We start from the raw sequence: 13,484 nt of genomic DNA on the forward strand, positions 1-13,484 counted from the left end.
TCAAACTCTGCTTCCAACTCCATCCCCCAGGTTTCTCTCCTCCTCCGGACTTCTCAAGACAGCAAAACAACTGATATATAGATGTAATTATGGAAAATAAAGCATGTAATTTTTTTTTTAAAAGTGTCCCCGGATTCATTGAAAAAAATCTGGTAACCATACAATAGAAGAAACATAAACTGGCATGGAAGAAACATAAATTGCAAACTGGTTAGCGGGAGTTTCCTGAGAAGCAGAGAATGTGTGTAGCCCATGCATACCACCTTTCAAGTTTCTTTAAGAAAACAGCAAACCAAGTGAGAGCAAGAATGCCTTCTGCCTAGTGCTGCACAGTTGTTTAGAGCAGGGTATGGGTATGCTGAATTTAGTCCCCCCCCCTCTACCCTAGATGCATTAGACTAGAGTATAAAACAGGGGCTATGAATGACCAGCCTCATGCATAGGTCAGAATCGCAACCACTCTCTCCAGAGAACTGTGGTTATAGGAAGGCACTTGGACTCAATGAATTAACAATTACATGAGACTAAATTTCTATATAGAAGGGTTGTTTATTACTTAAACTTATGTACAAAATCTAAACATTAAAATAATGAGGAAACAGCAGCCTATTTACATTTTTTTTTACAAAATGTTTTTACAAGGATTATTCTAAGTAACATTGACACACACAAATGAACCATCTTTTGTAAAACATATATAAATAAATACTGACTTTTAAATGACTGTTGTAAAAACATGATTTCTACAGCCAATTTAGTTAACAGATAAGTAGTTTTGTTATCTCCACACTACAATATAATTACATAAGACAGAAAAATATTTTTACATATAGAACCTCTATTAATTACTTTTCAAATTGTACCTTACCAATATATTCAAGAGAGGTAATACAGCTATAGACTTCATGCCTATAACTGAATTATGAGTTTTGGCATGCAAACCATATAGAGCCATCAACATCTGTAGGTATTAATTTACTAATTTAAATAAAGTTTTAATTTTTTTATAATAAAAAAACATGCAACAACATATAAGCATCATATTCCTGGTTACAATGTGCAAGTGTATATGACATTTATAGCAACTTGCATGTCCACAGGTATCAATCAAAGGTTTAAGAACACTTAACAGCCACAACAAAAGGATTAAGGAAAAGGATATGTATTCTGAAAATAAATAAGTTAGTATTTACTGGTATATCACCTTTTTTGTCAAGGGCAATACATTGGAATAAAACTATTTGGGTCCTGATCCTATATTCTTCAAGATCTGGTTGAAGGCAGATGATATTCTTGTAGCTAAACTCATCCCTACACGGACAAGTCCTGGCATAATGATATAACTCAGTGATTTCAATGCCGTTTAAGTATCTATTTAACTGTCAGAACTGCACAGATATCAGCTGAAGTTTTACTCTCCATGCTCATGGATGTTCACTGATACATGTGATTAACTTGATTACTTGTAACTGATTACATAAACCGATGCTATTGAACAGCATTGGCCACATTCACATCCAACACTCTACCATAGTTTAGGGCTAAAATCCAAACTGGAGAGATTAGGACTCAGCATGTATGTGGGTTTTTGTTCTATCTATTGAACAGAAAGAAAAAGCATTACATGAAAACTGAATGCATACAAGCTGTTCTCAGTCCCTCAATATTTGGAAGCTGTCTCCATATAACTGTGTTCACCATCCAGGTGATATGAAATGGCACAAAAGCTATATATGATTGCAATGCTTGAAATGTAATGGCTGCTTCATAGGCGTTAAAATCTTCTCCTGATACTGTGGTGAAGTGATGAACACATGTAACCTCTCTGAAACAATGAATTGTATTTGCAACAACAAGTACAGAGTTGTTGCTCAAGCCCATAAATGCCTAAGGAATAATTCAAGGACATCTGCCTAGTAAGCCTTAGAATGTTGCCTCCACACTTTGTTTTCTAGCTTTCTTTATAGAGTGGCTTACTTTAAAAAAAGAAAAGAAAAAGAAAGCTAAAAATCCAGGCCTGCTGCTGAGGGTGGGATGAGAGAATGAACATGAAGATGAACTAGGCATTGTTCAGAATTCTACACCCTCCCATGAACTTAATCCACTTTCGGATCCCCTGGCAATTATGGTAGGGTTGCCATATTTCAAAAAGTAACATTCCTGGCACCCACAAAATTTTCCCTCCTGTCATTTTTACACCCAAAAACCAGGATATGTCAGGAATTTTCCTGACGTATGGCAAGCCTAAATTATGGGAACTACTTTCAGATGTAGGTCAGATATTCTTTATTTATAAGTACTAGAAAGCGACACCCCATAATCAAGTTTGACTGGACTTAACCATCCATGGGTCCTTTCCCTTTCCCTAGATTTTTATTCTTCTCTATGAATACAGAGCTTAAAATGAAGGGCTAATGAAGACTCTTTAAAAACAAAAAAACAAAAAAACCCATGTGTGCTTAGATTTTATTTTTTTAGAAGATAAAACATAAAAATATGAAGGAAAATGTCTTCTAGGGCTTATCACCAAAATCAGAACTGCGCATTCATTAACATGCAGGATATCTAGAAACTTTCTATCAAGCATGTTGATTTATGCTTACAAAGCAAAATGGGCAAGAGAAAAATGATTAACTGTAAATCTGAAGGCGTCACCCTGTACTATTTTGCTGAAAACATGTGGAAATTATTTAGGCTAATAAAGTTTGGCTGTGGTGCTTCATAACACAGTAAAGGAGGTTTCCTTTAAAAAAATATATTCAAAATCCTCTGAGGTGTTGCTTAGTTCAATAAAATGACATCAATATTTGAATATTTAAGAACACATGTAATTCTAACAGCTTCATCCTGAGGATCATGTGTATTGGAATTTCTACATAAAGCTCTCTCTGTATCTGCTTCTATGTTCATTTACATTAGAGGTGGGAAACCTCAGGCCTCTCTATCCAGCCCTCAGAACTCTCAATAAGTCACAAATCTTCCCAAAGTTAACACCCCTCACTGTCCTTGCTCTGCACCCTCCTCAAATGCATTTGCCTGACTGGAATGTGTTCTTGAACTGTAATAATGTCTCTTGCTTGCCCGAGAGATGGAGATATTGGCGGAGTGGACTTCTGACTTTTTCATAACAGGAATGTAGCCTACTGTACAAAGGTACAAGTTGCCTAGTCCACTTTTTTCCTCTAGTCTATCCAATCACTGCCAGCTGGCCTGGAAAGCTCCCCATGTGAAAATATGTCCTTCAGACTGAACAGGGTTTTCCTTTCTCTGATCTATGGCAAGAGAACAGATTGCAACAAGCATTCTTGTGCATGCACACAAAATGCACTATTATTTAGATATTAAACCTCTTGTTTGGGGGAGGTGTAGTACCTCTGCTGTGGGACACATCATGCTCCTTCTGGGGTAGTTTGTCCACCTTTGGTCCTCACTCTGCACTCAGCTCTTACCTGTAGGTCCTAGAAGCTGTCAGCATGTGATAGCAGCCACACCTGAGGAATGGCTTCAACTGGCCAGCTAAACCAGGTGATGGTAGCCAATGGGTCTCAAAGCCTCTGTAAGTTAGGGATTGCCCCTGCATGCAGAGACAGGCTCCAGTGGATTGAGCAGATGAGACCAATAATGGATCTAATGGTCAAAAAGGCAGTTTCTGCACATGTTGTAGATGGAAGTGAGAGGCAAATGGGGATCATCAACCTGGGAAGGTAGCCCATCTAGGAAAAGGAAAACTCTGATCATAAACCTCCACTGCCTTGCAGGCTATCTTTGGGAGAAGAAAAGGCTAAGGAGTAAATCATACACAAATCTGGAGGAGAGTCCCTAAGATGTTTGGATGGCACCTTGTACCCCTCATTCCAGCAACTCCTGCCATTGTCTCTTGGGACAGATGGATGCCAACAAACCTCTTGTATATTTCTCCTAATGCACACACATTTCTGCCAAGATCATCTGGGATTGGCAGCATTTACAAATGAATGATAATACTTTAGCTGGGGGGTTGGGTTCCCATCTGCCACAGTGCATCAAGGGTCTTCATTAAACCAATCAAAATATGAGATTTGTGGGTGGTAGCCATCTAAACAGTTACTCCGGCCCACAGAAATAGAAGTGGGAAGGGAATTTATACTGTGCAGCTAAAAGTGGTTGTGCTTGTATTGTAGCTGGAGACTGCCCTGTCAACAGATTCTGTTTCTCTTGACAAATAGTTACAGGATCAGAGATATAGTAAATTGGTAACAGATAAATGTTTGTTTACATCTATACATTTAAAACTCTCTATAATACAAAAAAACCACCATGCACATAGACAGTAATAAAGACTGAGAAGAGTGTGAATGTCAAACAGTGTACGCTATGATGCTGGTAAATCACTATATTCATATACTCTTTAAATTTTCATAGACATTGGATGTTTCTATTTACTTGAATACCGTGATCCTTGCCTGGCATACTTCATCCTGGAGTTCATAAAACATTTTTTCAAATGATGAGCATCCACTGAAAGCACAGATCATTTCATAGTCCAGTATAGATGCATTTTTCTGATATTTTCGCAAGAGCTCTTTTATGTTCTTTTCCAGTTAGTTAATAATCCAATGCAATTTAGTACTTTTCAGGTGGCGGTTTATAATGATGTGAGTGGTGTTGCTTCAGATGAGGTCCTATAAAGGAAAACATTATAAATCAACTATGACTGATACAAATCTGTATTAATGTTGGTAGAAGAAAAAAATATTTTCTTTTGCATCACTCTGAAGATTAAATAAGCGGGGGGGGGGGGTGTTTCTGGGCGGTGGAAGGCTGGCAGACATGTAAGCTGCTCATTGCAGCACCGATAGTTCTCCTGCTTCTTAGAAGTCTGGTGCACAAACCTGAGCCACTGAATCAAGGCCACGGTGTATGGTGAATTCTGGCAACAGGGTTTGGTTCCACCATGTTTAAATGAAACAAACAAAAATAACCTCGAGTGGGTATTCCATCAAGGTTTGTATGGGCATCAAAATACCTGCCAGGTGTGATCTGTACCTCAGAAGGACAAATAATCTTCTAGTAAACAGATATACTACCTGGACATCTTTCAAAATACTTCCCCATAAATTGTCAATACTCACTGTGTGGAGACATCAGCAAGTCAGGTGTTCGGAATGATTTTATTGTAGCCGGTCCCTCTCCACCTGTTGTCAGAACTTGTACTTCTAAACGGTACAGGGTTGATGGCCTCAGGTTGGGAACTGTCAGTACATAATGATCCTTAAAAGAAAATAGGAGCAGTAAAAAAAAAAAAGCATTAGCTTGATCAAAGATGTTCATTACAATGGTGCATATGTTATTATCCCCTCAAGTCTTCCCTCCTATCCCACAACACAGAAGTAGCAGATACTTACTACTGGCAGTATTTGTGACTGGGAAATAATGCTGTTGGGCAAGCTGTTTTGTCTGCTCTCAGTTGTAACCTCTGCCCAAGTGACCTGGAACCCTGTCATGGGTTGGTGAAGATTTATTTTTGATATTTTCCAGGAAAAGTGCCCAGTAATGTTGATGTCCTGGACAATGAAAGAGGCAGAAAGATTCTCGGGCTTGGCCAACACTTTAGGGACAACTGGAACTGCAAAAATCACCATCACAACAAGAAGAAACAATATATTAGCATTTCTTTCGAGCTTAAAAACATAGACACATAAAAAATATAGACACACAGAATTCTTTTACTTGTTCTACCCCTCTCTATTTTTCTGATTCTCACTTTTCCTCCCTGCATCCCTCCCTAGAGGGTTATAGGTAAGGGACAGTTCATTCTTCTCAGGGTTCTGAACTGACTGCTTGCAGAACTCTCCACCACCCCAGAGTTCCACCTGCTTTGACTTGCCAACACGCCTATTTACAATGAACTCTCTCATAATTTTATTTTATTCTAATCTTTCAGAATGGTTTTCAAGAGCAACCAGATTGTGTATATTGTGATTTTATGTTGTGAGCCGTCCTGAGATCTGCAGGTATTAGGAGTGATACAAATTCAATACATAATAATAAAAATAAAAATTCTGCCAGTTTTCCAGATCTCTGCTTACCTCCTTCAGTGGGGCAACTGATGTGCTTGTGCTTCTTTCCTTTAAGATCAGAACAAGGCGGAGTAGTAAAGAAAATACTTTCAGCCTTTAATTGGCCTTTGGATCTTGCTGGCTGGACTGTAACTTTGTATTTGCAGGAAAATAACAGGTCTTGAAGAATTATATAGTTTTCCTACAAAAAGATAGTTTACATATAAATCAGTTTCTTATCTTTCATTTGAGGTACCTTGCTTCAGATTAAATCTTTACTTCCACCCCTACATCAAGCTATCTATGCCAAAGTGGTTTTGATTTAGAAAACAAGATTACAAAAATTAAATGACTAGTTTCCTTAGCATGCAGTTAAGTCATCTTCTGCTATCCTATCCTAGTCAATGTATGCTTACCATCATCCAGACACAAACTATCTCCAAACCCCAGTTCAGAGTTTACACCACCCACCTAGCATCTGGTTATAGAAATGAAAGTTATGGCTACGTGGCATCAGCATAACGGTAGCAATTCAAATCCAAGCTACTTGATGGCATCGCAGCACTCTAAAACCAAAGGACACAGAGTGGAAGAGTAGTCCTCAAACTACTTGACCATCTAGAATTTATGGGAGCCATCACAAATCAGCAAGTCTTGTTCTTTCTGATGTCTTACACAGTAGCAGCATGTGTGGCGGAGCTGCCATCCCAACACCAGCATCACTAACGCTTATCTGGAAATGCCTGGGGCATGGTGGGGGTGTAGTGAGATCAGGGCTATGTGAATGCACCAGTACAGCTATGCAGTCCTGCTCCCTGCCCAGGTAAGCAGCAGTAATGCCAGTGTCAGGAAGGAGTTTCCATGCAACCACTACTACACACTACTACTAACCTTACATAGGCCAAATGGACAGGGGGGAAGAATGCAATTACATTTTCTTACAGCTTGCTTACAGTTGGGAATAAAGATGAAGGATATAAGTCACATGCCACACAGAATAGGTAGCTTTTGAGGTGTGCTTTGAAGATGGGAGGGCTGAGGAGGCATCATCTATTAGGGGGGACGTTCAAGACATAAAAGCAGCAAGGAAGAACAGCAGAGTCATTTAATGTAGGAGATCTTTGGCTGACTCAGGTGCTAGAGATGGAGGATTTCATGGATGGGAACATAATGACAAACAAGGACCATAAGATAGTGTGAGGTTTCAAAAGGTAAGGACAAGGAGTCTGTGCTAGATATGGAAGGGAATAGGTATAGGATGATAAATGGGATAACAGGAGAGGTAGGTTTCCTCTGTTGTGGCTCCTCTGAAAACAGTGAGAAGAATTGGATGCAATGGATTTTTTATAAAGATAGTTTCCATACCCCCATATGTTCTTTATTAAGATACCCCTCTTTCTATTTTCAATTTTTGATTACTAAAGTTCTACTTACATATGTTATACCACTGGATTTTTCAGACCCTTTTGTATCATTGTGCAAACAAGACTCTGGGAACCATTGGACATGATATCTGCTCCTGCTGCTGGCATCTTAATGGAACAAAATAGGAAAATACTATTTACACGTTAAAATAACTTGCAACTTTTAAAAAATCACTGCCAGTCCCTCATCATTCATAAGTATTTCACAATCTCAAGTACAAAAAAGGAAAACATAACCAAGTAAAAAGGACACAGCTAAGCCAATACATAATATAGCAGGAATGTAAGAATCAGTTGTTATTTCCACAGAAGATAGAATAGCCTTCTCTTGCAAAATATTTGGTGAATAATCAAAGGGAGTCTGTGCAAACTTTCTAACTTGTTATACATTCAGAGCATTGTGATGCAGCTCCACACAAGACCTAAACAGATAGTGAGAAGGAACCATTTGCTTCATGTTCTCGTTGAAAGGTTGCATGCACCCATGTTATACCCAAGAAAGAAACATATTTCAATTTCTTGGTGTGGAGGACATTCTAAAAAGAATACTGCTTTTATATCTCATTAGTGGAGAACAATATGAATGAATGAGGATTCCTATTGATTCTACAAAAGCAAAAACCTTAAGAAGGCCTGAGTCAGCAATCCCTGCTTAAGGGAATACTTTAATTAAGATCAGTATCAGCTGCATGAAATAGGAAGAGAGAGAGAGAGAGAGAGAGAGAGAGAGAGAGAGAGAGAGAGAACTTTCTTGTGATGACACTCACTGGTATGGAATACTAACACCCATTTTTTAAATGTCTACCTCTTTTTTGCTGCTATTTTACAATGGCACCCTCATTTTGTGCTGGTGCACACCCAATATATGTGTACCAACAGCTCAAAATTTTTTAACCAATAAACCAAAGGTATAATACTTGATTCCTGTTTTTCAGTGTTTTTTATTATTGTTAGTTGGACATTTATTTCAATGCAAGATTTCACAAACATAATCATTTCTGTATTAGGTCCTGTGATGACCTCTAGGTGTTTCTAGTCTTAGATGGCACAGTGATTTGTGCATGTTCTGCATGTGTGGCCAAGCATCAAATTCAACTTGTTGCACTATAGGCCATATTAAGGTAGACTTCAGTTGCATAATGATGGGGTGAGCTCAGCTCAAGACAGCATTAGATGATCTATTTTGTCTTATTCAGTATAAGAAAGCTGCCTATGACACAGGCACAGTTGCCCATGAACAGGTTCTTAGTAAACAGCAGACTAAGTACTGCTTGTTCCACTGTGGTTTGGAATCTGCCACATCAATGAAAGCCATGTGTAAATCATGCACATCAATCAACAAGCAATGCTTGCTCTCTAGCTTGTTATATATTTCCAGTGCAGTCCTTACTGTTGAACCAAGGTTTATTTATTAGCTAGCACCCTTTCCATTTGCTGAAAATAAGACTGGACAAGTTGAGTGTAGGACAGGAGATTCTCTACATGTATGCATGATGGTTGTGGTACAGTGCTGATCTATGGTGGATTTTGCTTCATTAAAAACCCAGAGATAAAGTTTACCATCCAACCACTACAAGTATTCAGATGGGAAGAGCAGACATTGTACGCTACACTGAGAAACTGCAATCATTCTGAGATACTCATATATAACAAATCACCCGGGTGTGCCTGAGTATAGTACACAGTTTCATATTAAGTGTGAGCAACACTTATCATTAAAAGGTAATTGTGTTGCCCCAGACACTCCATGTGCAGCCTTTGGGGAAAACAGTGAATGACCCAAAGGATAATAAAATAATCAGCACAAAACGAAAATATGCATCCCACATTTGACGTAACTTGGCTAACCTCATGGTGACTGGGGGGGGGGGGAGCCAAATAGCTCCTAGAGTGTTTGAATATAAGTACTCACAAAACTGAACATCCCTATTGAATACTTGAGAGCAGTATCAAGGTGAGCAGGGCAGAAAAAGAGGGTGGTAGTAGCACCAGATACTCCCATAACCTCAGCATGTGTCTTCTCCCACAGGGGCTGTGGCTACTAGTCTCAGAGTCCTTATGGCAAAATGACCAAAAATATTCTGAGAGTGCTCTCTCCACCATCCCTGCTGCTGCACATAAGTTGCTGGGCTCTCAGGAAAAAATCAAAGAGTGAAGTGAAGGAAGCAGAATTGGTGATCCACAAGTACCTTCAAGTTTTTTGTGCACATCAGAACTGTCCTTTCAGAAATACTTGATCCCTTTTTTTGCTTGTGCATCCCCAATAGCTACCCAATTCTCCAGACTGCCTCCAAAATCTCATGGCTTTCATAAGCACTAGATTTCTCAGACCACTTCCTTCCACCTAGCCCAGCACCAATGAGATCAGAGGGCCAAGGGTGAGAAAGCTTCTTACTTTAAATGGCAAAGTGATCACAATTACTGCAGTAAGTACGAACCGATTAAAGCCTTTAAAAATTAGGGGAAGAAACGTTTTACTTTAAAAGCTTGCGGATATTGACACTGAAAGGACTTAGCGGCTTCTCATACAAATGTGAAACTCCCAATTCTATATTCATCAAACAGTGGAGCAGAGAGGGTGACATGAGAAACTTTAATTTTAGCAATTTCAGTACTGCACATGACCCTAATTGTCACATGCAGTTAATCATCTCAGGCTGAGAGTTGAGTATGCATCTGTTCCTGGCAACATACTCCCAGAGTTGTCAGCTCCCAGTGCCAAAGAGTTAAAAGCATTTGAGTAAGTTCCCCTGTGTTACATAAATAGCACATAATTTCTAATTTCACACAGCTAAAATGGCCAAAAAAATGCAGCCGCAAGCACCCCCCACCCACCCCCCTTATTGACAAGGGTTGAATTCAGGCTGTTTGTGGGATCTACAGCATTTCTCTAATCCCGGCTCTGTGTCAAAAGGAGCAAATGAAAGACATCTTTTATTTTTCCAAAACAGAAACCCATTGTCCTCACCTAATTGCTATATACTTCAGTGACAATTATACCTAAGTAAATCATGAATATTTCCTAAACTTTTTATACTACCTCAGGCATGTGTCTATTCATGTTAATACGCATCCCAAAGTGAATGTATTATTGCTATCATAAAAACAGTATTTCAGGCTTAATTTCATTTTAAAATGTGATTAAGATTTTAACAAACTATTCCAGATACTGCATTCTTTGCATTCCACAAATGCTTTCAGGCAGTGTGGCATACTGGATAGAGCACTATATATGTGAACCTGGCTTCCAGAGATTTAAATCCCAGCTCAATAATTAACTCGCTGGGTGGCCCTGAATAAGTGACATACTCCTAGATCCCTGTATGTGAATAGCAACAACATTAGTCACTTACAACTCATATAAGGGGGAAATAGTTTCTTTAAAAAAAGAAAAAAGGATGTTGTCTATTACAATATACTCAGTGAAGTCACATAAAAAGGAAGATTATCCCAAGGGAAAATAGCCTTGCTCTTCAAACATCACTAACTGATTAATCTAAAATGACAGGAATAAGGAATAATATTCTAATTAAGTTTTTATTTTGTTTTTAGGGAAATATAATATTTATATATATATTTAAATCTAGGAAGATGGCAAAATTCATCGTTGTGAAATGGATTTTAAGCAGGCAGGCAAGACAAGACAAGCATCGCAAACCCACCATTATGTTTCCAAGTTATAAAATCTCCCACACAACAGACAGAGGTGTATGCTTAGCCCGTTATCATATTTCTCCAATTCAGCCACCTTAATCTTAAAAGAACTTTTTTCCAAGAACCAGATACCAGATGAACAGCACTTATCAAAGCATGTAAACAGTAAGAATGAATCAAAGTCAAGGAACACAGTGCTGGTCCAATTTGGCTTGGCTCAGGAGCAGACTTTGGTAATGTGGCACCCTGGGTGATGACAAAATATGCCCCACCTCATATTTCTTATTTACATAGTATTTTCTGTACTCTCAATAGGTACTTGTATAAATATAGGAACCACCCGCACCACCCTAAATCTGGCGCTGCTTGGCTAAATCCACAACTTAGTTTTAAAACGCTTCTATAATTCAATCACCGAGTAGAATTGTTCTACTGCTTAATTAAATCTGCATTTTAGTTCGCATCACTTTATAACAGCTTTAGCTTTTATAGTGCATATTCGATAGTACAGATAGTATTCAAGGAGGAAGCACATTAAACATGTAGCTTCCAATTATACTGTATTTTGATAGAAATGTATTGGGTTCTATCCAATGCCAGTCCTACTCAGAGAAAATCCATTGAAGTTAATGGACATGACTAAGCAAGGTTCATTAATTTTAGTGGGTTTACTCTGAGTAGAACTTAGTTGGCTACAATGCTTAATTTTCTATTGTGAGTTTTACAACTAAACATATACCCTAGTTAATGCCGTAAAGAATCACATCAAAACACAGAACCTTTCTTTCTGGTGAGGCAGGACAAAGCTTTGTTGTAGGCTGCAAAGGGGTTTCCACAAAAGGTCCTATGATTGGTCTCAATACAACATCTCAGTCACAAAATTTGCACTAAATTGCTGGAAAATATGGCAGGTCGGTCAGCTGGATCAGTACCCAACCCACTGAAAAGGCGGGGACAATGCAAATATAAATAATTCAAAAGGGTACTGTACTTAAAATGTGGTTCTGTGACTTGTATTTCAATTTCTTCACTTGTAACAAAGAGTATATTTAGTCCACAACTGCTCTCATCACAAATTCCCAGAAGATTTTATTATCCTTCTCCTAAAATGCCAATCAAACTTTGTACATCTAGCAGAAGTCCTTCTGTAGTTGGGTCACCATGAACCTATCTGGATTTCAAATAGATTTTTACCCACCTTCTGTTTTCTTCCAATAGACTTTCACCTGAAGTTGATCATCTTGATAAAAAGGCACTCCGATTTCAAGAAGACGAGTGGGTCTTCTTCCTTTAAAGGATGGGGCAGCATCAGTTGCTTTCTCAACTATAGATACCTGTTCTTCTGCAAAACAAACATCAGTGGGAAATTTGTGTTTTCATTGGTGAAGGACATTGCTTTGATTTCATTGAATTCACAGGGTATTGCAAATTATTCCATAAGTGTAGGTTTTTTTTTTAAAAAAAAAAGTACACATACTGTAAGACATCCCATTAAATTACAATTCCCGAGTTCCTTGGGGAAGAGGAATGATGTAGAGAGTTGTGGTTAAAAATGGTATAAAAATGTGGTGTAGCTATATCCTAAGAATCAGAAATTGCCCCTTTCTTAAGCATCTGGATTTAACTTTTTTTGACAGCTTCGGTCCCATTCAGGGCTTATCATATTTGAAGAGGTCAAGATCTGGCATGAGCCACAACTGAAAACTACATGCAACCACTTTTAAAAGCTGCTCAGCCACATAAAGACATAGTTGGAGCATGCCTGAGAACATGCACATTTGGGGCGGGGCATGACCCCACTTCAGACCCAATATTTTGGGGAGGAATCTCTACAAATGTAGATTAAATATAAGCACACAAGACTATGATCAAACAGTACTACTATTTATTGCCAGTCCTCCCTTTTCACATAAATAATGAACTGGAAAAAATAAATCACTTTTTCCCCCTCTCAGATTCACTTATTTTCTGCTTCTTTCTCAAAGAAGCCAAAAATTCCCTTGGAAGATCATGAAATATATTCATAGCCAAAGTGAATCAAAATGAATTGCAGCCATTATGAATTCATATTATTCAAATAGTTGAACATTCAAATAAATGCAATATTTGGCTAGGCCTTATATAGAGCCAACCAAAGCAGTAGTTAGTAAAACGATAACTTGTATATACAAGAGCCAACCCAAAAAATATAAATTAACTAAACTGGAACAGAATATGTGGGGGAAAACCTCAAAGGTGAAATGGACAGCAGACTTCACATAACTACATTCTCTGCTATTTGCTGAAGAAACAGGAAATATTAGACAGCCCTAAAGCAGTGTTTTTAAAGTGAGTTGTAGTGATAACTCTATCAGTTCTGTAGATTACA

At 38.3% G+C, this 13,484-nt stretch overlaps 1 protein-coding gene across 1 annotated transcript in view; it reads right to left on the minus strand.

Moving 5' to 3' along the window:
- Positions 1 to 529: 529 nt before the first annotated feature.
- Positions 530 to 13,484, minus strand: part of ANOS1 (anosmin 1) — a 101,043-nt gene continuing 88,088 nt past the window's right edge. Inside the window, exons 9-14 of the mRNA XM_081197046.1 lie at positions 12,315 to 12,458; positions 7,473 to 7,570; positions 6,069 to 6,240; positions 5,385 to 5,605; positions 5,112 to 5,250; positions 530 to 4,661 (exon numbers count right to left, since the gene is read on the minus strand). Of these exons, the coding sequence (XP_081053172.1) occupies positions 4,603 to 4,661; positions 5,112 to 5,250; positions 5,385 to 5,605; positions 6,069 to 6,240; positions 7,473 to 7,570; positions 12,315 to 12,458 (833 nt within the window). The 3' untranslated portion in view covers positions 530 to 4,602. The remainder of the gene's footprint in view (positions 4,662 to 5,111; positions 5,251 to 5,384; positions 5,606 to 6,068; positions 6,241 to 7,472; positions 7,571 to 12,314; positions 12,459 to 13,484) is intronic.

The sequence above is a fragment of the Podarcis bocagei genome, assembly GCF_964188305.1.
Source record: "Podarcis bocagei genome assembly, chromosome: 6".
Lineage (NCBI taxonomy): Eukaryota > Metazoa > Chordata > Lepidosauria > Squamata > Lacertidae > Podarcis > Podarcis bocagei.